At 45.0% G+C, this 23,718-nt stretch overlaps 1 protein-coding gene across 1 annotated transcript in view; it reads right to left on the reverse strand.

Moving 5' to 3' along the window:
• The window catches only part of ZNF451 (zinc finger protein 451), a 347,114-nt gene that overhangs the window by 304,606 nt on the left and 18,790 nt on the right, over positions 1–23,718 (reverse strand). Inside the window, 1 exon segment of the mRNA XM_029595684.1 lies at positions 18,348–18,473. Coding sequence (XP_029451544.1) covers positions 18,348–18,473 — 126 coding nt within the window.

Genomic DNA, 23,718 nt, shown 5'->3' on the forward strand with positions numbered 1-23,718 from the left:
ATTATTTTTATTTATTTATTTAAAGGGTAATTATTCCCAAGCCTTCTGTTAAGGGTAGTAACTGCCACTCTGTGCAGGTTACCCCTTATTGCCAGTTCCATCTCTAGCTATTAGGGATCCTCCTGGTTTATCCCATACCCTTTCGAATTCCATGACTGTTCTGGTATTTACTATCTCTTCTGGGAGGGCATTCCATGCATCCACCAACCTTTCTGTGAAGAAATATTTCCTGATGTTATTCGAGTCTACCCCCATGGAGCTTCATATTATGACCCATAGTCTTACAGCTTTCTTTCCACTGGAAAAGGTGTGATCCTTGTGCATCATTAATACCTTTTAAATATTTAAAATTCTGTATCATCTTCTCTGTCCTCTCTCTCTTCCAGGGTATACCACTTAGGTTCTTCAGTCTCATCTCATAAGTCTTCTGCTGCAGACCCCACATCATTTTGGTTGCTTTTCTTTGAGATATAGTCTCCAGAACTGAATACAGAACTCCAGGTGAGGCCTCACCAAAGATCTGTACAGGGCATTATCACCTTTTCCTGCTGGTTATTTCCTTGTTCTATGCAGCCCAGCATTCTTCTGGCCTTAGCTACTGCCTTGTCACATTGCTTTGCTGCTTTCAGTCTGTCAGACACTCTTTCCCGGTCCATTCACATCAGTCTTTTCGTCCTCCCCCCCCCCCCCCCCCCCCCCCCCAAATCATACACAGTTCCTTTGGATTTGTGCAGCATAATTCTACACTACGTTTTTGAGCAGGCTTCTAGATCCAAAGAAAATTTGTCAAGGCCTGGTTTATTCCAATTTTTTTTTTTAAACAGAAACTTTACGGCAGAAAAAGACTATACGTTTGCCCATGCACACAACAGCTTAGTTCTATAACCCCTACCACTCCCCTCAGACATCCCCATGCTTTCTTGAATTCAAATACTGTCCTTTTCTCCACCACAGTCTATTCCATGCATCCACCACCTCCTCTGTAAAGAAATATTTCCTTAGATTACTCCTCAGTATAGCTCCTTTTACTCTCATTCCATGGCATCTTGTTCAGAGTCTCCTTTCCATTGAAAGAGACCCATCTCCTAGATTTTGCTATCTGAGATATTTAAATGTCTCTGCCAAATCTCCCCATATCGCTTTTCCTCTAGGGCAGACATGAACCACTCCAGTTCTCAAGAACCACAAACATGTTTGGTTTTCAGGATATCCACAATGAATATACATGAGAAAGATTTGCATGCACTGCCTCTATTATGGGCTATAAATAAACACAACAGCAGAAGCAAAAAAAGAGAAAGATATTTATTGAGATAAATGGGATATACCAGGAGAGTGTGATTACCAGCAAGACAATTCAGAAGCAGTCTCCAAGAATGCTACTGATACAATAAGTTAAATAGGTCACCACCTCTAATTTAAACACCAATGAGTTTGTTTGTTTACATAACATTTTCCTTATTGGTTGACAATTTTCTCTCATATATGCTAATGACATTGAATTCTTGCAAGTCATTTGTTTTCTTTTAAATTATGGCAGAAGGCAAAAACAAAACAGTGTTGAACCTTATTTATTTACAATTTTTTTTTTTTTTTAAATATCACCTTCCTGATACATACCTCTCAAGGCGATTTACACTTTTCATAAATCAAATAACTAACATACTTTTTAACCATTCCAACAAATTCTAGCATTTCGGCAGCTTTGGATATTTTGAAAGTCTGATCAGTGCAATGATCTTAATTTCTTCACTGTTACTAAACTAGTTTAGCTTCGATAGGAAAACTTTTTCAAAGCACCCATATACCTCCACTCTCATGCATATTCATTTGGATATTTGAAAACCAGGCCTGTTTGTGGCTCATAAGGACTAGAGTTGGCCACCCCTGTTCTAGGATATAATTGTTTAGATCTTTAAGTCTGTCCCCATATGCTTTACAATGAAGATCACCGACTATTTTAGTAGCCACACTCTGGATTGACTCCATCCTGTTTTATATCATTCTGAAGGTACAGACTCCAGAACTGTACACGATATTCTAAATGACGTCTAAACAGACTTATACAGGGGCAATAGCATTATCTTTTTTCTAATGACCACCTCACTTCCTGTGGCCCAAAGCATCATTCTGGCATTTTCTATCACCTTATCCACCTGGTTAGCCACCTTGAGTTTAACAGATATGATCATCCACAGATCCCAGTCTTGCTTCATACAAAGAAGAATTTCACCCCTTAAGGTTTACCACTCTCCCTTGGATTTTATTTTATTTTTTTTTTTTTACTTACTCAGGAATTTATATTTTGCCTCTTACAGATCTGTTCTAGGCAGATCACAAAAATTACATAAACATTAGAACCACATAATCAAATACATAATTAAACATATAAACATACATAAAATATTCAAAACAAAATTTGAAAACAATATCGGATATATAAATGTTTAAAAAAACTTCTAACAAATGGGCCTTTAAGAATTAACACCCCCCCCTCAAAAAAAAACAAACAAACGATATAATCTTGGAATAGACGTAAACATTTTGAGAGATTGTCCCATAGGATAGAGGCTATTCAGAAAAAAACTGTTTACAAATCTTTTAACCATACTCCCTTATTGCTTGGGATATCCAAAAGTTGAGAATTGGAAGATCGCTAAGAGTGAGGTGCCATCTAAGCAAATTTTTAAGATATAGAGGGCCATTATCATGGAACAAATGGTAAGTTAGTGTCAGGATCTAAAAAATGACTGCATTTTTTTGCATTAAATCGTAACTATCATATTCTAGACCATTCCTCAAGCTTCTTTCAATACTTCATGTTTTCCACACTCTCCTGGATGTCACCCTGTTGCAGATTTTGTCATCATTCACAAAAGAAACCTTCCACAATATCATTTATGAAAATGTTGAAAAGAACCAGTCCAAGGACAGAGCTCTGCGGCACACTGCTAGCAATGCTCCTCTCCTCAGAGTGAACTCCATTTACCACTACTTGTTGTCATCTCCCATTTAACCAGTTTCTAATCAGTCAGTCACTTAGGGACCATACAAAAGGTGATCAGTTATAAAGTTACCTATGTGAAACAATGTCAAATGTCCTATTGAAATCCAAGTACAGTACATCTAATGCTCTCTCTGATCAACTCTCTGGTCACACAATCAAAAAAGTTGATCAGATTTGACTATCAAGACCTACCTCTGGTAAAACAGTGCTGCATCTAATCTTGTAAGCCATTGGATTCCAGAAACTGCACTATCCTGTTTTAACAGTGATTCCATCAATTTACTCACCATGGGAGGTCTAACTAACTGGCCCTATAGTTCTCGGCCTCCTTCTTACTTCCACTTTTTGAAAAGGAACCAATTCCGCCTGTCTCCAATCCTCCAGAACTACTCCCAATTCTAAAGAAGAATTGAAGAGATCAACCAATAGAATTGCCCTTAAAACCCTCAGAAGTATCTGGTCCAGTCCCATCGCTTTATCTACTTTTTAGTTAGCTAGCTCCTCGTGAACATGTTTTTCTGAAAATCGTTTGAGGTTTACTTCTCTTAAAATCCAGTATGCACCCATTTTCTCTGTTCTTATTCCTGGTCCTTCCTTCTGTGAACATCAAATAGAAATGTTGAAGCAATTTTGCTTTTTGTCAGCCTCTACATATTTTTCCCCTTTACCTCAGTCTCACAATATAACTTTTGCACTTCCTCCTATATTTATCATATCGTAAAAAAAAGTTGTGTCCCCATGCCCGTTTTACTGTATTTGCTACTTTGTCTTTCATTTACATATTTTTTTCTCCTGACTTGTTTCCCAGCTTCTCTTAGCTTTTCTAAATATTGTCACCTATCTTCGTTTTTGCAACCTCTTGTAGTTTATGAATCCTAACCTGTTATCCCTTACCTAATTCAGCTCCTTCATTAGAAAATTACAGTGGCCTATTCCTCTTACTTTATTTACATTCCTAACCAAAAAATATATTTGCTTTACAGTAATTCCTTTTAGTGTTGCTCTCTGCTTTTCTACTTCCCTTAGCTTTACCCACCTAGTTAAGGACTCCTTAAGGTACTCTCCCATCTTAAAGTTAGTTTTCTTGAAGTCTAGGACACTTGGCTTAGAGTGAACCATCACTACCTGCACTCCAATACTCAACCACACCATCTAGTGATTACCGATGATCATCCACTTCAGTATCATAAATACTGTCCCCATTGAAAGCACCAGATCCATTATTGCCCCCTCCCTTGTGGGTTCCATTACAAGCTGACGGAACAGATCTCATTGCAGAGAATCCAAGACCTCCCTCCTTCTAGAAGACACCATAACCAGGATGTCCCAATCATCATCCAGCAGTCTGAAATTACCTAGCAATAGCAATCCCTTTAATAGCTATTTTCAAGGTAATTTTAAAAGGAACACAATTGCGCCCATAAACGCGCATATCGGCACACAAGCAGAGATACGCTGCAATTTTAAATTGTATGCCCAGCTACACACATATCATTTAAAATAGCCCTCCAACGCGCGCGTGTGTCTGATCTTAAGAGTTTGCTCGAGTAAATGTGCCGCACGTATTTCCACTAGGGCAAATCCATTGCTACTGTCTATCCTGTGCGTCTGTGAATGCGTGCTGTATTCCAGTTTTGATTTGTACTTTTCTGAAGTTCCATATTGCATGCAAAGGAAAAACACATGTCTATGTAGTACGTGTCAACATGGCTCCACCTATTCAAATTTTCATTTTTTGCGCAGAATTTGGAGAGAGATCCTGTGAGCTGCAAGTGGATTCCATCCTGCTCGCAGCTGAAGATTAGCCCAGTGAGCTGCAGGCAGAGACCATCCAGTCTGCAGCCAAAGGCACAGAGGAGAGAGACCTGGGAAAGGGAGGGAACCTATGTGTGTGTGTGTGTGTGTGTGGGGGGGGGGTACGTAAGAGAGAGAGGAGGAGGAAACCTATGTGATGGAGTATGTGCATGCGAGAGGAACAAAGGGAGCCTGTGTGAGGAGCTCTATGAGAGAGGGGTCAAACTCTGAGAATGGAGGGCTGAAGGGTGCAGATAGAATGGAAGGGGTTGAGGCTGGACAGGGAGAGGAGAGATAATGGACAGCGGAGGAGTTGGGGCCTGAGAAAGCAGAATGAAAGGGGTCTGGCCATGGGAGTAGGAAGAAATGGTGGAAGGGACATTCACAGTGTACTTCTAGGAGAATTCTGCTCAAAATATACATGCTGCATCTTTGAGTAATAACTTTTATATTAATTACTCAAAGACTGATGTATATTGTGTTATTTTGATCAATATAAAGTATGCAGAATTTAGTTAAAATTTTAAAATTTTGTGCATAGAATTCCCCCAGAAATAAGGTGAAATTTATATTTACCAGATAATTTCCTTTCCTTTAGTCTTAGCAGACCAGGCCACACCTGCAGGATTCCCCTGCTTGCCACTAGGTGGAGATAGAGAACTTTTTAAACTTTTTTTTTTTTTTTTGCTTATATCACTCACATTATATATCCTGGGATAGCTGGGCAGTTCCTCTGTAACCTCTTGCCCTAGCCTATTAGGTTGATGGTCTGCATTTTTTTTAAACCCCCCTTTTTATTTCCCCTTTGGAAGGGTACTTGGACTGGTCTGCTAGGACTAAAGGAAAGGACATTATCTAGTAAGGATAAATGTTACCTTCCTTTTCGTCCTATAGACCAGTCCATACCTTCGGAATGTACCTAATTCGGGTGGGCTAAGGCCTTAGAGGTCCCCAACAATATTTTGTTAAACTTCAGATTATCTTCTACCTGGTCTAGCCTGTAATGATTTGTAAAAGTACCCAGGAGGACCATGTGGCTACCCTACAAATGTTCTGAGACGATGCAGCCCTACTTTCCACCCACAAGGTTGCCTGAGCTCTAGTACATGGACACACAAGGCCCTTGGGATCTGCTTCCCCTGCACAACATATGCTGCCACTATCGCTTCCCTAATCCAGCGTGCAATTGAGGGCTTAGAAGCTGCCTGGCCTCTTCTTTGGCCCTCCAACAGGAAAAACAGTGTCTGTATTCTGAATTCATTGATCTTTAAGTAATGTAGCAGCATCCTTTGGACATCTAGCAGGTGAAGGCTGCCCCCTATCTGTCCTCATCAGAGCTGGTAAAACAACCTCCAAATTTGTGTGAAATTCTGACACCATCTTAGGTAAGAAAGATGGGACAGGACAAATAACTATTCTGTCCTTGTGAATCAACAAGTAGAGCTCCCTACTGGACAAAACCTGGATCTCAGAGACCCTTCGGGCTGAGCATATTGCCACTAGAATGACTGCCTTTAAAGTGAGGTCCTTTAATGTCGCCTCTGTAAGTGGTTCAAAGAGTGCCTTGAACAAGGCCCTAAGGACCACATTAAGGTCCCACGCGGATATTACCTGGCACTTCGGAGTTTTACAGTCCTCAAGAAACGTGCTATGTCAGGTTAAGCTCCCTTAGGGAGATTCCTTGCACCTGGCCCCTAAAACAGGCTAATGTTGCCATCTGCACTTTGAGAGAGTTTAGGGCTAGCCCTTTCTCTAGGCCATCCTGCTGGAACTGCAAGATTTACCTAGTTTTCACTGTTTCTGGGGAGACTCTTCTTCCCTTGCAATACTCTACATAAACCTTCCAGACCCTACCATACGCCCAGAAGATAAATGTCTCCTTGCCTGTTTATATAGGACTCTGCTGTCGTGCGCTCGGAAAGGACATCTACTGGCTTCGCTCTGACCTTGGGGCTTAGGTATTTGAGCGCCTACCTGAGCCTTTCTCCATATCTTCACGTGCTGGGTTTCCATCTTAAGAGCAACGCTCTCTGTAGCGAGCGCACATGAGCCTTTGCCCATGGGACCACATTTATGGTTGCTGCCATCGACCCCAACACCTACTGGTAATCTCTTGCTGCTGGTTTCCTGGCCACTGTAAGCTTCCTTACCTGGTAACTCAATTTGTCTGCCATTTTCTGCATCAAAAACACCTTTGCCTGCCTGGTGTCGAACTGGGCTCCCAGGTAAACTAACCTTTGGAAAAGTTGTAATCTGCTTTTAGCCTTGTTTAATACCCAACCTAACTCCTCAAGGAGTGCCCTTAATTTCCTTGTAAAGCTGCTGCTCTCCTCCTCTGACCTGGCTCAACCAACCAATCATCCAGATATGGGTGCACTGGTATACCTTCCTTCCTTAAGTCCTGCTGCCATTACTACCATCGCCTTCATAAAGGCTCTTGGTGCTGTGGCTAGCCCAAATGGCAGTGGCTTTGAACTGATAATGGTTCCCCAATACTGCAAACCTCAGGTATCTGCAATGTGATTCTTTGATGGGGATATGTAAATATTCCTCCTGACTGTCCCAATGACCGACCTCAATGTTTCCATCCTAAACCCTCTCACCCCGAGGGCTATATTCACCCTTTTCAAGTCTATGGCCAAGCGGATTGCCCCTTCTTTTTTGGGTACTACAAAATATAGGGAGTAACAACCTGTCCCCCTCTCTAGGACTGGAACCAGTACTATCGCTTCTAGTGCCACCAGTTTGTCTAGTGTCGTTCTGATTGCCTTGCTTTTCTCCTGCGATCTGCAAGGAGACTCCAAAAAAATTTCTGGCACTGTGGTAGCCAATTCCAGGGAGTACCCCAGCAGATAACCTCCAGGACCCACCTGTCTCTGGTGACTTGGGCCCACTCCTTGAAAAACAGTGTTAGGTGGCCACCCACTGGAGGAGGTTCGGGGTGGGCCCCCCAACCATCATTTAAACCCTCTGGGAACTCTGAGGGCTTTATCTCTAACCCAGCCTTGTGCTGCTCGAAAGGGCTCTCTCAGCTGGGGTCTAAATCTCTGACTACCCGAGATTCTCTCTTGCCTAAACCTTATAAATTCTTGATTTTTTTTTTTTAAAGGGCCTTAAGGGACCTTTGGGCCTATCCTCCAGGAGTCTCCGTAGCTTAGAATCTTCTAGGCTCTTCATTAGGACATCTAATTCTTCCCCAAAGAGGAGACACCCTTTGCAGGACAGGATGCTTAAAGGAAAATTAGTTTCTTACCTGATAACTTTCATTCCTGTAGTACCATGGATCAGTCCAGACTCCTGGGTTTGGCCCCCCCTCTAGCAGATGGAGACAGAGCAGTTACCATAACAATGCTCCACCTATAAATAGAATGGTGCCACCTACAGTCCGGCAGTATTACTCAATGTCAAAGCAGAAAATCTCATCAAAACCTCTTGAACTATGTACAATAACCCTTTAACAAGAAAAAGGAATAATTGGTCCACTTAACCCTCTTGGGAACTGAACCTGTAGAACCACTTGAGGACAGACAATCACAAATTTCTTCAGACCTAAAAATTAATTACTTAATAACCGAGCGGACTCTCCCTTACTTCCATGCCTCTGACGAGCGGGACTCTGGACTGATCCGTGGTACCACAGGAACGAAAATTATCAGGTAAGAAACTAATTTTCCTTTCCCTGTTCATACCCAGATCAGTCCAGACTCCTGGGATGTACCAGAGCTACCTTACCTGGGATGGGATCCGGAGAGGCCTGCTCGAAGCACATCTTCTCCAAAACCACGAGAACCTGGTGCTTGGACATCCAATCTGTAATGTCACGCAAACGTAATCAAGGACTTCCACTTAGCCGCCCTGCAAATTTCCTGTGGAGAAACCATCTGGCACTCTGCCCAAGATGCCGCATGCGAACAAGTAGAGTGAGCCCTTAGACCAACAGAAAGAGATCTACCACGAAGAAGATAGGCCAAGCTAATAGTCTCCTTCAGCCAGCGAGCTATGGTAGTCTTGGAGGCCATCTGACCCCGCTTGGAGCCACTCCAGAGCACAAAAAGATGGTCGGAAACACGAAAGTCATTTGTAACCTCCAGATAACGGAGCAATGCTCTGAAAACGTCCAGCTTCCACAAATCCCTTGTCAAGGGATCCGAATGGTCTAATTCCACGAAAGCCAGAAGCTCCACCGATGGGTTGATATGAAAGGAAGAAAGCACTTTCGGGAGAAAGGAAAGCACTGTCCGTAATGAAACCCCCGACTCCGAAATCCATAAAAAAGGTTCTCTACAGGAAAGAGCTTGGAGTTCAGACACTCTACGTGCCGATTTAATGGCCATCTGAAAGACGACCTTCAAGGTAAGATCCTTCATAGTCGCCCTCTTCAAAGGCTCAAAGGGTGCCAAGCATAGAGCTGTGAGAACTAAATTTAGACTCCAAGATGGACAAGGATGCCTCAACAGAGGACGCAAGTGCTTTGCTCCCCTTAAGAAACTAGCCACATCTGGATGTGCCGCTAACGCTACACCTTGCACAGAGCCACGCAAACAACCAAGAGCCAGCACCTGCACACAGAGGGAACTGCACAACAAGCCCTTGGTCAGACCAGCCTGAAGAAAAACACAGAATATCCGACACCAAGTCCTGGGTAGGAGAAACATCTCGGTCTAAACACCAAGCCTCAAAAATCTTCCATACTCTAACATATGCAAGGTTGGTGGATGTCTTACGTGATCGCAGGAGCGTAGCCACTACGGCTGGAGAATAGCCTTTGCCTCGTAACCGTCATCTTTCAAAAACCATGTTGCTAGACAAAAGCGATAGACTTCCTCCAAACAGACAGGCCCTTGATGTAGCCGATCTGGACTGTCTGGAAACTGCAGCACACCCATCAGCACTAGATTGAGGAAGTCTGCAAACCATGGGAGTCTGGGCCATTCCGGGGCTATGAGAATGACCTCCGCTGGATGGAGCTCTATTCGTCTGAGTACTTTGCCGATCAACGGACAAGGTGGAAAGACGTACAGTAGAACTTCGGTGGGCCAGGGCAGGACTAGGGCATCCACGCCCTCTGCTCCCGTCTCTCTGTGATGAGCATAGAAACACGGAGTCTTGGCATTCCGAAACATCGCCATGAGATCCACACTGGGCAAACCCCAGGTGTCGCATATTAGTTGAAAAGCTGCGTCCACTAACTCCCATTCCCCGGGATCTAGGCGATTTCAGCTAAGAAAGTCTGCCTGCATGTTGTCCATGCCAGCAATATGAGACGCTGCTATGCTGACTAAGTGCTGTTCCGCCCAGCTGATCAATTGACGAGCCTCTACTGCCACTGGCTGACTTCTGGTCCCTCCTTGACGACTGATGTATACTACTGTGATTGCATTGTCTGAGAGAACTCTGATGGACCTCCCCTGAAGGAGAGGACGAAACACTTGTAACGCTAACCACACTGCTCAGGTCTCCAGATGATTGATCGACCACTGTGACTCCTCTGGAGACCAAAATCCCTGTACAGATTTCCTCCGCCATACTGTTCCCCCAACCAGAGAGACTGGCATCCATGGTAACCACTGTCCAGTCGGGCACCTCCAGGGGAATTCCACGAGTCAGATTGTCTGTTACCAGCCACCAATCGAGACTGGACCTCGCTGCATCCGTCAGTGGGAGAGGAAGAAGAAACAGTTTGGAGACGGGATTCCAGCGGGAAAGCAACACGGTCTGTAAAGGCCGTATATGAGCAAAGGCCCAGGGAACCAGTTCCAAGGTTGAAGTCATCGAGCCGAGAACTTGCAAGTAATCCCGGACCATGGGAGGATGCTTGAGTAACAAGGCTATTACTCGAGCCTGCAATTTGGAAATGCATTCTGTGGAAAGAAATACTCTGTCCTGCTGTGTGTCGAATAGAGCCCCCAAATACTCGAAGTACTGAGAGGGCACGAGCCTACTCTTAGATAAATTGACCATCCAGCCCAGCGACTGAAGTAGCTGGAGTACCTTGTGAACCACCAACTGGGCCAGTGGTTCCAACTTCGCTCGAATCATCCAGTCGTCCAGGTAGGGATGTACCAGCAGCCCTTCCTTCCGAAAATGGGCCTCCATGACTACCATTACCTTGGTGAATGTCCTGGGTGCGGTGGCCACCCCAAAGGACAGAGCTTGAAACTGAAAATGCTGACCCAGTATCGCAAAATGAAGGAACTTCTGGTGATCCGACCGGATGCCTATATGAAGGTACGCCTCCATAAGATCCAGGGACGCCAGAAACGCTCCCTTTCGCACCGAGGCAATGACTGACCGGAGCGTTTCCATGTGAAAACGTGGCACCCTGAGGCATCTGTTCACTCGTTTGAGATCCAGAATGGGCCGAAAGGATCCCTCTTTCTTTGGCACCATGAAGTAAATGGAATAACGGCCCTTCCTTCTTGCCTCTGGAGGTACTGGGATGATGGCTCCTAACTGCTGTGGCGCTGCAAAGTTTCCTGGATCGCTCTTCGCTTGGTTGCATAACCGCAGGGAGATGAGAAACCTAACCAGAGGACGCCATGCAAAATCTAAAGCGTAGCCTTGTCTTATCACGGCCACCACCCACTGGTCCGTTACCTTGGCCCATTCCTCAAAAAATAGGGATAGTCTGCCCCCCACCGCAGGCACCGAGGAATGGAGCGGCGCCCCTTCATTGTGAAGACTTAGCCCCCGAAGTAGACGGAATTCCCGCTCTGCCGAATTTTCTGCCACGAAAGGACCGGGACCAGGACTGCTATCTAGTTGGTGCCTGACGAAAAGCAGAACTGGGCGCTCTAGCTGGCCGGAAACGGCGATTCCCTCTGAATCTGGCCCGAGACGAGAAAGTTCTTCGTGACTTAGGTCTGTCCTCCGCCAGCCTATGGACCTTATTCTCTCCCAGAGATTGAATCAGATCTTCCAAGTCCTTTCCGAAAAGCAATTTACCCTTGAAAGGCAAAGAACCCAGCTGCGCCTTGGAGGACACGTCTGCCGACCAGTTTCTTAACCACAGGAGTCTCCGGAGCAGAGACCACGGATACCATGGACCTTGCCGACGTCCACAACAGATCGTGAAGCACATCAGCACTGTAGGCCATTGAAGCTCTAGCCGTCCTGCTTGGGCGGCCTCATCGTAGAAACCCGCATTAGCCTGTAACTGTTGAACCCAGCACCCCCCGCTCACAAGGCAAAATTGCTGCACATGGCCGCCTGCACTCCTGGTGCAGACACCTCAAAAATCTTTTTAAACTGCACCTCGAACTTCCTGTCTTGCAGGTCCTTGAGTGCTGTAGCCCCTGTGACCGGGATCGTGGTCTGCTTGGTAACCGCGGACACCGCCGCGTCCACCCTGGGCACTCGTAGCAGCTCTAAAGCATCCTCCAGCAGAGGATATAGCTTATCCATGGCTTTACTCACCTTCAAACCGAGATCCGGGGTATCCCACTCCCGGAAGAGCAAGTCTGTAGCCAAAAAATGAAAAGGGAAGGAAGTAGCAGGATCTCTCAGGCCCAGCAAAACCGGATACATCGCTCCCAGTTTGGATTCCTCAGGTGGCCCCCTCAATGCCCAACTCAAGCAAAATAAAAGGGATAAGAGGACCCAGCTTCTCCCTTCTAAAGAGACGGACCACCTTAGGGTCATCCCCTTCCGTCACATGCGAGCCTCTCGCTGAATCCTGCGGCTGCACATCAGCATCCACCCCTCTGCGGGTGCTTGATCAAGATACTGACCCTGGGGACCCAGACCCTCAGTCCAAGCCCCCGCGGGGACCCTTGTTCGGAGAAGGCACTTAGGTCTCAATGGGTCAGCAGCCCCCTGAGACCTTGAGCGTTTTTTGGAAATAGGTTTGGACCCCAGAGAAATGGATTTTAAGCCAGACTGCTGCTTCCCTGATTTTTTTGCTTATGGAGCAGTAAAACAAAGTCCGACGAGAAAGAGGAAGAGGAGGAGTCAGAAACCCCCTTGGGGCTATCCTCCGTTGCTGGCAAATCATGATGCAAAAGTTCCCTTTCACCTGGGAACCTCTGCTGAGGAGAAAAAGGAGGCGGTAAAAACCCCTCCCCCATCGCAGCACAAGTGGCAGCTCTGAAAGACTGCAAAATGGCATCCGTTCCTGTGCTAAGCGAGAACGGGTCAGCACCAGCTTGACCTGCAGTATCTGAGCCCGCAGTCACTCAGGTAGATTTAGTTTTCACTATTTTAACAGTATTACCAGCCCCGGAGGACCCCTCCCCCCCCAGCAAACATGCAGAGCAGAGGTCCTCCCGTGAAAGGCGCGCACGGGCCGAGCCGCATGCGCGGCATGAAGAAGATTGCGGCATCAAGAGAAAACAGAAATTTATACTGACAAGAAAAAATTTCAAAAATAACTCACCCCCCGCTCCAGGAAGGAGAGAGCCGCCGCGATACTGCCAGCCGAATGAAAAGTTAAACTTTTTTTTTTTTTTATTTAGAAACTTGCCCAGCAGTGGTCCAAGGTGCTGATTCTAGTAGGGTGGAGTGAACCGGGCTCCCCGGTGTCACACCCAAAGCTGCCCAAGAAAGAGTCCTCGACCCTCTTATGTAGCTGCCTCACGACCAGCGGGGGATGGCCCTCTCAGGACCTCACAACCCCTGGGAGGCTGAAGACAACACTGCTACGACTAAGGTTTTTGTTTTTAAGCCAAATTGACTAAGAAATAAGAAAAGAAACCAAAAAACCACCTAACTGACTAACTCCCAAAACAAACTACCACACAGACCAGACTTTAGATTTGGCACCCCCACATCTGCTGGAGTCAGAGGAATACTGCAGGACTGTAGGTGGCACCATTCTATTTATAAGAAGAGCGTTGTTATGGAAACTGCTCTGTCTCCATCTGCTAAGGGGGGGGGGGGGGGGGCAAACCCAGGAGTCTGGACTGATCCGGGTACGTACAGGGAACCTTGCTTTCAAGGGTGCATCTACCACCCAATGTCTGAGCCAGAAAAAACCTCCTTGCCACCACTACCGATGCCATCTGATTGGCTGAGGTTCTGATGAGTTCATATAGCGTGTCTGCCAGAAAGGCCGTCCCTGATTCTATTCTGGCCATATTATCTCCTGGGCTTTCTCCTATCCCTAGCATTCCTTCCTCGAGTTGCTGGAACCATTTGACCAATGCCCTGGCTACATAGCCCCCACATACCACTGCTTGTAAAGACAAACTAGCTACCGTATTTTCTGGCGTATAAGACGACCCCCCCTTTTTATACACATTTTTAAGAAAAAAAATAATTTTACACTCAAACAGGAGCAACCCTATCTATGAAAGGGCAACACTACAAATACCGTGTATCAGGCCCTAAAAACCAATACACCTCTTATTAGGAAAACAGAACTAGCAAGCAGCTAGAGATCTCCACACAGAAATAATTGTAAAACAATACTAATAAGCAGAATAAATGTTTCAAAACAGCTATGAACAGAATAACATCCAACAATTAAAAACTCATAAAAACTATTAAACATTCTCCAAACACCAATAAAATATTTCAAAAAAGCAGACACATCACATAATATTAAATAATTAAAATGGCAGTCAATCAAGAAAAATAAACTTAAAAAGCCACCTTTACTTACCCCCTCCAGCAGCTCTCCTACTCCTCTTCCTCTGGGCCCATGTCTCTCACACACACACACCATACCAGTCATGTCCCCATGACCAGTTTCTGTCTCTCACACACCAATCATTTTCCAAACAGTCTTTGACACACACACCAGACACCTTCCTGAACAGTTTCTCTCATGCCATACACACACACAGGCTTCCCACTCCCGTGTTCTGCTTACCGTACATATACGGGCTTCTCACTCTCATAATCACTTTCTCTGTCTCACACACACACACCAGTCTCTCTCTCATTTCCATGCTCGCTCTCCACGTGCACAGGCTTCTCATTCCCTGAATCACATTCTTTCTCTCACATTCACACACACCAGTCTCTCTCTCACACACACCGTCACCTTATCAACCAGTCTCTCTCTCATGCACGCACACACAGCCCTCCCACTCCCATGCTCTCTCTCACATAATCAGGCTTCTTACTCCCATGCTTTCTCACATACCCAGATTTCTCACTTCCATGCTTTTTCTCTCTCTCACACTCACATACACATCAGTCATTTCTCTGAGCAGTCACTTTCATTGTCTCTCACATACACACACACATGAGCTCTCTGACCAGTTTCTCTCAATCACACACATGCTCTCAATCAAATGCATTCTCTCACTTACACACAGGCTGGCTGGCTGCTTCTCTCTCTCTCTCTCACTCACTTCCTCTCCCCTCCCCCGCCCCCGAGCACAAATAGCCTCCTCCTCCAGCCCCCGCAGGCCAAGAAAGAAGAATCCCATCGGCCGCGGGAGGCTCACGCTGCTCTCTCCTTTCCCTATTATCAGCTGCTTCGATTGCTCAGGGGCCGATGCTGCTGTTGCCGCTGCTATTTTTTCATGCGGCACGGCTCTTTCTCCTTCCCGCACACCGCGTATCACTTCCTGTTCCGGGTCGGGGGGGGGGGGGGCGGGAAGAAGAAAAGGCCCAGCCGCGGATGCCACAGCTTTTTTTTTTTGCTTTTTTGCACCGCTGCCGTTCCCGCTGGGCTTGAACGTGCTGATAGCCCAGCGGGAACGGCAGCAGGGAAGGAAGAGCAGCGGGAGAGACCGGGAGAACGCGACACACCTGCCGGTGCTTGGCAACACACCGGTGAGAAGCGCTGCCCTATAAGACGATACCCAGCGTATAAGACGACCCCCGACTTCTGAGAAGATTTTCAGGGGTTAAAAAGTCGTCTTATATGCCGGAAAATACAGTATCTCAAATGCTTTCTTCAAAAAGGCTTCTACCTTTCTATCCTGTGCATCTCTTAATGAGGTGCCCCCTTCTACCGGTATACTCTTTTTCTTTTTTATACTGCTGCCACTGAAGTGTTTACCTTTGGGACTTTTAGTAACCTATCTACCTCCCCCTGTTGTAGTGGGTAGAGGGAAGTCATTAAGAATCTTGCTTTCAGGGCTGAATTGGGTGTGACCCATTCTCCTTCAATCATCTCCTCTACAGCAGAGTGGAGCGGAAAGGCTTTTGCTGGTCTCCTTTTACCTCTCAGGATTGAGTCCCCTTGCACGTTCTCCTCCTCCTCATTTCCCTTGCCGGACCCCTGCAGGCTTAAGGCTTGCATAACCTTCACTATGAGGAGGCTCAATTCTTCCTTCCTAAACAGTCTCACTTCTACGTCTCCTCCTTCACGGGAGCTTCATCTGGACGGTCTAAATCCCCTGCATCACTCTCCGAACCACCAGGGAAGGGTGGGGCGGAGGGGGGCAGGGGAGTTTCCTCTGTCCTAGGTTTCTTTAAACCTGGCGTATGTTATGAGCCCAGTGGGGAACTGCTCCCCCTGGAGGACCTTCTAATGCAGCCCCCTTTAGCTTTCATTTCTTTATAGGCCTGGTGCATTAGCAAAATTAATTCTATGGAAAACAGTTTCCTGTACTGTGCCTCACCTTCTTCCTCCTAGGGCTTCTCTCTCTATCGCAGGGATTGGCTGCACTTCAGAAGCATCCCCCCCATGATGGGCCCTCTGCCCGATCAAGCTGCTCTCGTGGCTCCCTCTGAGCCGGCATTGGCAGGTCATCTGTTTGCAGCCCGCCCCTCCCCACCTGCTCTCTGCTGCCTTTTTTCCAGTGATTCACAGCCATCACACAGCAGGGGCAAAAGGAGCCCGCGATGCAGCTCCTCCTTGTCCCACATTGCGTGCATTTCTGGCCCCTCTCGGCCATGCATCTTGCCACTGGAAGGGGAGACGTCTGTGTTCCCACCGCTGTGGCTAAGGACGCTGAACCGCTCCCTATGAGCGCGTGCTTCCCCCTCCTAGAACTGTCCTCTACAAACTGCAGCGTGCTTACAACTACTCCAGGGTGCTTTTTTGTTGGTTTTTTTTTTGGGGGGGGGGGGTTATAAGGTGAAGAGGGGATCTTCCCGGAGTCTAACTACCTTGCCCTGTTACCACTCCTCTCTTTTTTTTTTTTTTTTTAATAGTTCCTAGCTATCCCAGTATCCACCCCCACCTAACCGGAGGTAAAGAACTACTGAGGAACTGTCCAGCAATCCCAGAATATATAATGCGAGTAACATAAGCAAAAAAAAAAAGAAAAAAATGTGGAAAGTTCTCTGCCTCCACCTACTGGCCTGCAGGGGAATCTCGCAGGTATGGCCTGGTCTGCAGGATGAAAAGGAAACAATCACTGGTCAACAAAGTGGTGTATTTTCTGATGTAATCCACTAGCACAGCTGCTCTGCTAAAGGCAGGATATAAATATTTTAAATAAATAAATATTTCCCTAGAAGGGATGCAAAAAGTTGTCTGAAAAAGGTCTCTTGAGATCTATGTCCAGATAATTCTTTTATATGCTATATGAATGGAAAATAAGAGAGTAAAAAGGATACAAAGTAGTATAGCTTGGCTCACATGATTTTCAATGGTAGGAAAAAAATTTCCTCCCATACAGGCCGCTTCAGTAAACCGCACGGGAGAGCCAGCGGTCCGAGGCGAGCGCCCAGTCTCCCAACACATGCCCAGGCCCCTCTCCTGGGCGTGCGATTCAGTATGCAAATAAGGGCCCGTGCTAATAAGGAGGCGCTAGAGACACTAGTGCATCCCTAGCACCTCCTTATTGGCGGAAGCGGCAGCTGTCAGCAGGTTTCACAGCCGGCACTTAATTTTACCGGCGTCTGTTGTCAAACCTGCTGACAGCCACGGGTTTGGAACACAGACGCAGCAAAATTGAGCGTCCGTTTTCCAACCCGTGGGCAGATTTTTTTTTTTTTTTTTTTAATTTTTGGGGCCTCCAACTTAATATCACTATGATATTAAGTCGGAGGGTGTACAGAAAAGCAGTTTTTTCTGCTTTTCTGTACACTTTCCCGGTGCCTGCCGAAATTAAAATGTGCGACTTGGCTTCACATTTTACTTTTTATATCAAGCGGGATTAACTAATAGGCTCATCAACATGCATTTGCATGTTAAGCGCACTATTAGTTTCGGGGGGGGGGGGGGGGGGGGGGGTTGGACGCGTGTTTTCCACGTGCTATTACCCCTTACTGTATAAGGGGTAATAATAGCGCGTCAAAAACGCGTGTCCAAACAGGGGCTAACGGTGCGCTCGGCCTGAGCGCACCGTACTGAATCGGCCTGACAGAAAATAATGGAGCTATATGAAAAAAAGGGAAGGCAGTTGAAGCGTACTCTTCTGTAGCATGAAATTAAATATATTTTGGATAAAGATCTTGAAAGGTAAAGAAAAGCCTCATGTTTGCAAAGTAAACAACTTGTGCGCAAATTTGGAAGTGGTCCAGAGGGCATTTTGAGAGTGTGTGTTGGCTCCAACTCCTGAGTGCCTTGAATATCCTTTTCAGAAACTGTTTCCAAATACAGGCTTGTCTGCCCCAAATATCCCCTAAATATCTAGGGCTATACGTCAAAGGGATGGTCAAAATGGCAGGACTGATCAACCACAGAAGTTTGACTTACCTGGAAAGCTTTGTTCTTCTCTTCTTTCTGCTGTTTCTGTAGTTCTACATGACGCGCTAGACGATCCAGTGTAGATTTAGCCCTCTCTTTCTGATAATCAACGTAATCTTTTGGCTTAACGTTACCCTGCAATGAAAACAGACGATTTTGTATCATAGCCCAACGAAAGATATACACAATATGCAAGTATTATTTTCTCTGAGTAGTACAGCTCATTAAAAAAAAATCAGATTCTTTGCCAATCATGATACATATTAGATCAAAATAAACATTTTCAACACTTTGGAGTTTGAAATCATACAAGTTTCTTTTACAGACAAGATGTTCCTCAATTATGGTCTTGAAAACTCATGTACACCAGCTTCGAGTAATTTTATGCAGGAAGTCAAAATCTGCCCAGGACTATTCTGCATTAAAAGAAACACAACTGAGGAGATGATATCTTTTCTACTTTTTACTAATAGCAGAAAGAGAACAGGTAAATTCCTTTCATTAAAACAAATCATTAGAAGGCTCTTCTACTCCAGTCAGTGCCATCAAGGGTTCTATAAATTAAAATCTTATCAAATGGGTAGCAGTGGAAGCGAATGAATGCCACAACTTTGTTATGCAATATTCTACAGTGTTACAAAAACGAAACAGTCATGTCAGCCAACGAGTTTATTTGCAGAAGATTCTACCTGGCAAGAGAAACACAATGGAATATCACAGCTGAATAAAAGAATTAAAAAGATTTAAAATGCTGTGTTGTTTTCAATCTTTTCTCCAACTTGGATTTTTAAAAAAGAAAAAAAGTTTCCTGATAGAAAACGTATGAGGTCATTACTCTTCACCTCAACCTGCACGTGACGCGACACCTCACAGGAAGCCTTTATCCAACGAAGGTGCTCAACAAGCAGCATATAGCCTATGCTCCAATAACTACTACTGCACTTATACAAATATAAACCAAGGACTACTGATTTACGAAAAATGTGTTATCAAAAACAGTAGAACACGATTTCTCACATGCCTGCTTGCAGTATAAAGTAACGCCTGTATAAACTATCAATAATACTCCTATACTAAACCAAAAATAATTAATGTGGCATCTTTCAAACAGAATCAGAGTGCTCTTTACAAAGAGTACATCAAACCTGCACATGGTAGCTTCCTCTGAGGTGGAAAGCAGGGCAGTACATTTCTGAACTTCAGAGACTTTTCTAAAGAGGTTAAGGAAGGAGGCGCAACATTATTTGCTTCTCTCTTTGTAGCAATTAAGGCTCTCAGCACTCGCCAATAAACATTTAACATCAGTGTGTGTGTATTTATATTTTGTTTTATGGTAGTAGCAACTGCTGCCCTGTGCAGGTCACCCCCAAGCCTTCTGTTAAGCGTAGTAGCAAATGCCGCTCCGTGCAGGCCACCTCCAAGCCTAAATGTAATCTATAGGTGTAGCAGAAAAGTGACCCCCATTTCTTCATTTCCATTCTCAAGCCAGCAAGGATCCTCTGTGTTCGTGACCTTTTGAATTCCATTACTGTTCTCATGTTCGCCACCTTTTCCAGGAGGGCATTCCATGCATTCACCACCCTTTCCATGAAGAAATATTTCCTGATATTGTTCCTGAGTCTTCCCACTTGGAGATTCATATCATGACTTCTAGTTTTGCAGCTTCCTTTCCATTGGAAAAGATTTGATTTTTGCAGATCATTAATGCCTTTCAGGTATTTCAAGGTCTGTATCATATCTCCCCAGTCTCTCTTTTCTTCCAGGATATACCTATTAAGATCCATCAATCTCATCTCATAAGGCTTTCCATACAGACGCCACACAATTTGGTTCCCTTTCTTTGGACCACTTCCATTCTGACCTTATCCTTTGTGAAATGAGGTCTCTAGAACTGAACACAGTACTTGGTGAGGCCAAAACAATGAATTGTATAGGGGCATTATTCTTGTTGGTTATGCCTCTCTCTATATAGCCCAGCATCCCTCTGACCTTAGCCACCACCTTGTCACATTGCTGCTCCACTATCAAATCAGACACTATCACCCCAAGATTTCTCTCCCAGCTTTTTCCCATTTAATACATATGGCTTCTTTGGATTGTCATCCCCCCAAATGCATAACTTTGTACTTCATGGCATTAAATCCCAATTGCCAGACTTTTGATCACTTCTCGAGCTTTCCTAGTCACTTCTCATTCTCTCTACTCATTTCTACTCCTTCAGGTGTGTCCACTCTGTTGCAGATCTTAGTGTCATGTGCAATAATACAAATATACCTTCTAATCCCTCCACAATATCACTCGCAAAGATATTAAACAGAAGTGGTCCCAGAAGAGATCCTTGAGAACTCCACTTATCACTCTTCTTTCTTCAGAATAGATTCCATTTACCACTACATGCTGGCTTCTGTCAATCAGACAATTTGTAATCCATTCCACCACCTTAGTACCCACTCCTAGTTTTCGCATTTTATTTATGAGCCTTCTATGTGGGACCATAGGTCCAAACCTTTTCTGAAGTAGAGGATCTGGAGAGAATCAGGCTGGGTTTGTGGCTATAGGCCTTCTTCCTTCAGCCCCATGAAAGAGCTGCAAGGGCTACTGCACTCATTCCTTCTCTCTAAAACAGGCCACTCCTGATCAACCAGGAAATACTAGCAGAGAAATCCTGATTGTCCTGTAGAAGGAAGAAGCCCTTAGGATGACTGTCATCCTTGGAGGATCCCCCAACACAGTCCTGACCAAGCCTGAGGAAATCGACCTTATGGAAGGCCATTGTCCCAGAACCACATTTCCTTCCAACTGTTGGCCCAGTTGACTCCTACCAGGGCAACATCTGCAAGAAGTGTAGCAGTCTGTTCATGCTTCCTAATAGCCCTCGAGCCCTGAAACTTCATGGCTCCTTAGTAGCGCTGACATCATTGCATTAGAGTTACTTCTCCCGGTCGGCAGCAGTGCGCAGCCACCAGTGCACACTGCCAAAGCCATGCGCCAAAGGGGCGCACCCCTTAGGAAGAATTTCTGGAAGCTATGGGCAAGAAACTCAAGGCAAGGATAAGTGCTGTCCCTGCAAATTCTGTCCCAATCAGAGGCCCTTTAAAGACCATCTTGTGCGGGTAAGCAGAGGCATTACCAGCAACACAAGCGAGGAAGCCACTGAAACGTCTGAGTCCTACAGGTAGAACCATCCCACTGCCATTTTCATCCATCATGGAAGGGATGAGTCTATGTGCCGGAGGCCCACAGTTGGGAGTAGGGGCTTCTCCAGTACAATTGCAAGAGTCTGTGACTTTTTCCCCTTTAAACCGAATCAAGACCTGCCTATGACAATGATTGTATCAGTTAGAGGTTCTGATTCGAACAGAACTGCAATACCAGCAGTGGTTAGCCCACTTTCAGATATTGGCAGAGGTGATGCAAGATCTGGTTGATGCCTGGCGGGTGTTGCACCCTTTAGAGAAAGAGTTGACATGTCTCAAGGGTGCATGACACCCAATCTAGAATAGATTATTTATTAGTTTAATTTATTAGATTTAGATTTATTTATTTTAATTATTTAGATTAATGTAATTAGATTAAATTATTTAGATTAAAAACTACTTTTAATTTATTTTATATCAATTTTATGTAATTTTTCTTCTATTTTTATTTTTATGTTTTTACATTTATATTTTTTTTCCTATTTTGTAAACCGTTTTGACCAACTTGCTTGTAAAGGCAGTATATAAACATTTTTAAATAAATAAAATAAATTAGTGGACAGGAGAACTTTCTCCAGGGTCACGTTGGCACACATTGGCCCTCTGATCATCTTGGATCATGCGCCAGTCTGGTTTGATCTGGAAGTGTTTTGTCCCGATGGGGTAAAACAAGCTTGGTGCGTCCCCAAATTTTTATATCATGAGCGGGTATATTTGCACAAAAAATGGGAAGATTAAGTGCAGTTCAATCAGGGTTATTTAGATGCTTCAATTGTGTTTTGGGAACAGCTAAAGTGGTCTTGAGAGGGGATATCATTTCCTATATGGCCATGAAACGTAAAGTGTTCACAGTGGAAATTTTGTCTTTGTAAAAGTGTCTCCAAACGGCTAAAAAATGGTTAGATCAGAATCCAACTGCAAATACATGACGCCAGTTTTTTGAACTACAAGCAGCCTTAAACACACTGCTTCACCAAAGGGCAAAGAACAGGTTAATGTACTATACAAGGGTACATTTTTTCAGCATGGAAACAAGATTGGAAGGACATTGGCTAATCTGACAAAGCACTGGGGAGGGTCAAAATATATAGCTATGCTAAGAGATAAGGCTTAGTGATTTGGGGAAGGCAATAAACATTATCTTTAGAGACTTCCATCAGGAACTTTACATGGCATCCCTGGAGTCTGCACCGGAGATTTCAGACTATCTCCACTCTACGGGATTACCCTACTTAATGGGGGAGCAGCTGGAGCAGTTTAATAGGCCAATTCAGTTGCAAGAAATAGCACAGGAAATTCAGGAGGCCAAACTTCTCAAAGCGCCAGGGCCTGATGATTTTCCAGCTGAATTTTGTAAGCTGCTGGTGGGCAAACTTGTGGTTCCGCTGGGAAATATGCTTTCACATTTGGTTGATTCCCAAAGGTTTCCTTTTGCAGCAAATAGCGCCATGTTAACTGTGCTGCCCAAGACAGGACATGACTTGACAACCCCTGACTCTTATCGGCCCATTTCTTTCATCAACTTTGATGTGAAACTTTTAGCAAAGATCATGGTGAATAGATTGGTAAAATTTCTCCCAGGGCTTATACGGTCCAAGCAGGTGGGCTTTGTTCCAGGCCAGTATATTACTACCAATATACGCAGAATTCTCACATCTCTGATTATATAGAAACATATATAGAAATGACGGCAGAAGAAGACCAAACGGCCCATCCAGTCTGCCCAGCAAGCCTCACACGTTTTTTTTCTCTCATACTTATCTGTTTCTCTTAGCTCTTGGTTCTATTTCCCTTCCACCCCCACCATTGAAATATCTAGCTTGATTAGTTAGGGGTAGTAGGGGTAGTAACCGCCGCAATAAGCAAGCTACACCCATGCTTATTTGTTTTACCCAGACTATGTTATACAGTCCTTATTGGTTGTTTTTCTTCTCCCCTGCTGTTGAAGCAGGGAGCTATGCTGGAAATGCGTGATGTATCAGTCTTCTCCCATGCTGTTGAAGCAGAGAGCCATGCTGGATATGCATCGAAAGTGAAGTATCGGACACAATTGGTTTGGGGTAGTAACCGCCGTAACAAGCCAGCTACTCCCCACTTTGTGAGTGCGAACCCTTTTTTCTTCTCCCCTGCAGTTGAAGCAGAGAACTATGCTGTATATGCATTGAAGGTGAAGCATCAGGCTT

Source organism: Rhinatrema bivittatum, chromosome 3, assembly GCF_901001135.1.
Source record: "Rhinatrema bivittatum chromosome 3, aRhiBiv1.1, whole genome shotgun sequence".
NCBI lineage: Eukaryota > Metazoa > Chordata > Amphibia > Gymnophiona > Rhinatrematidae > Rhinatrema > Rhinatrema bivittatum.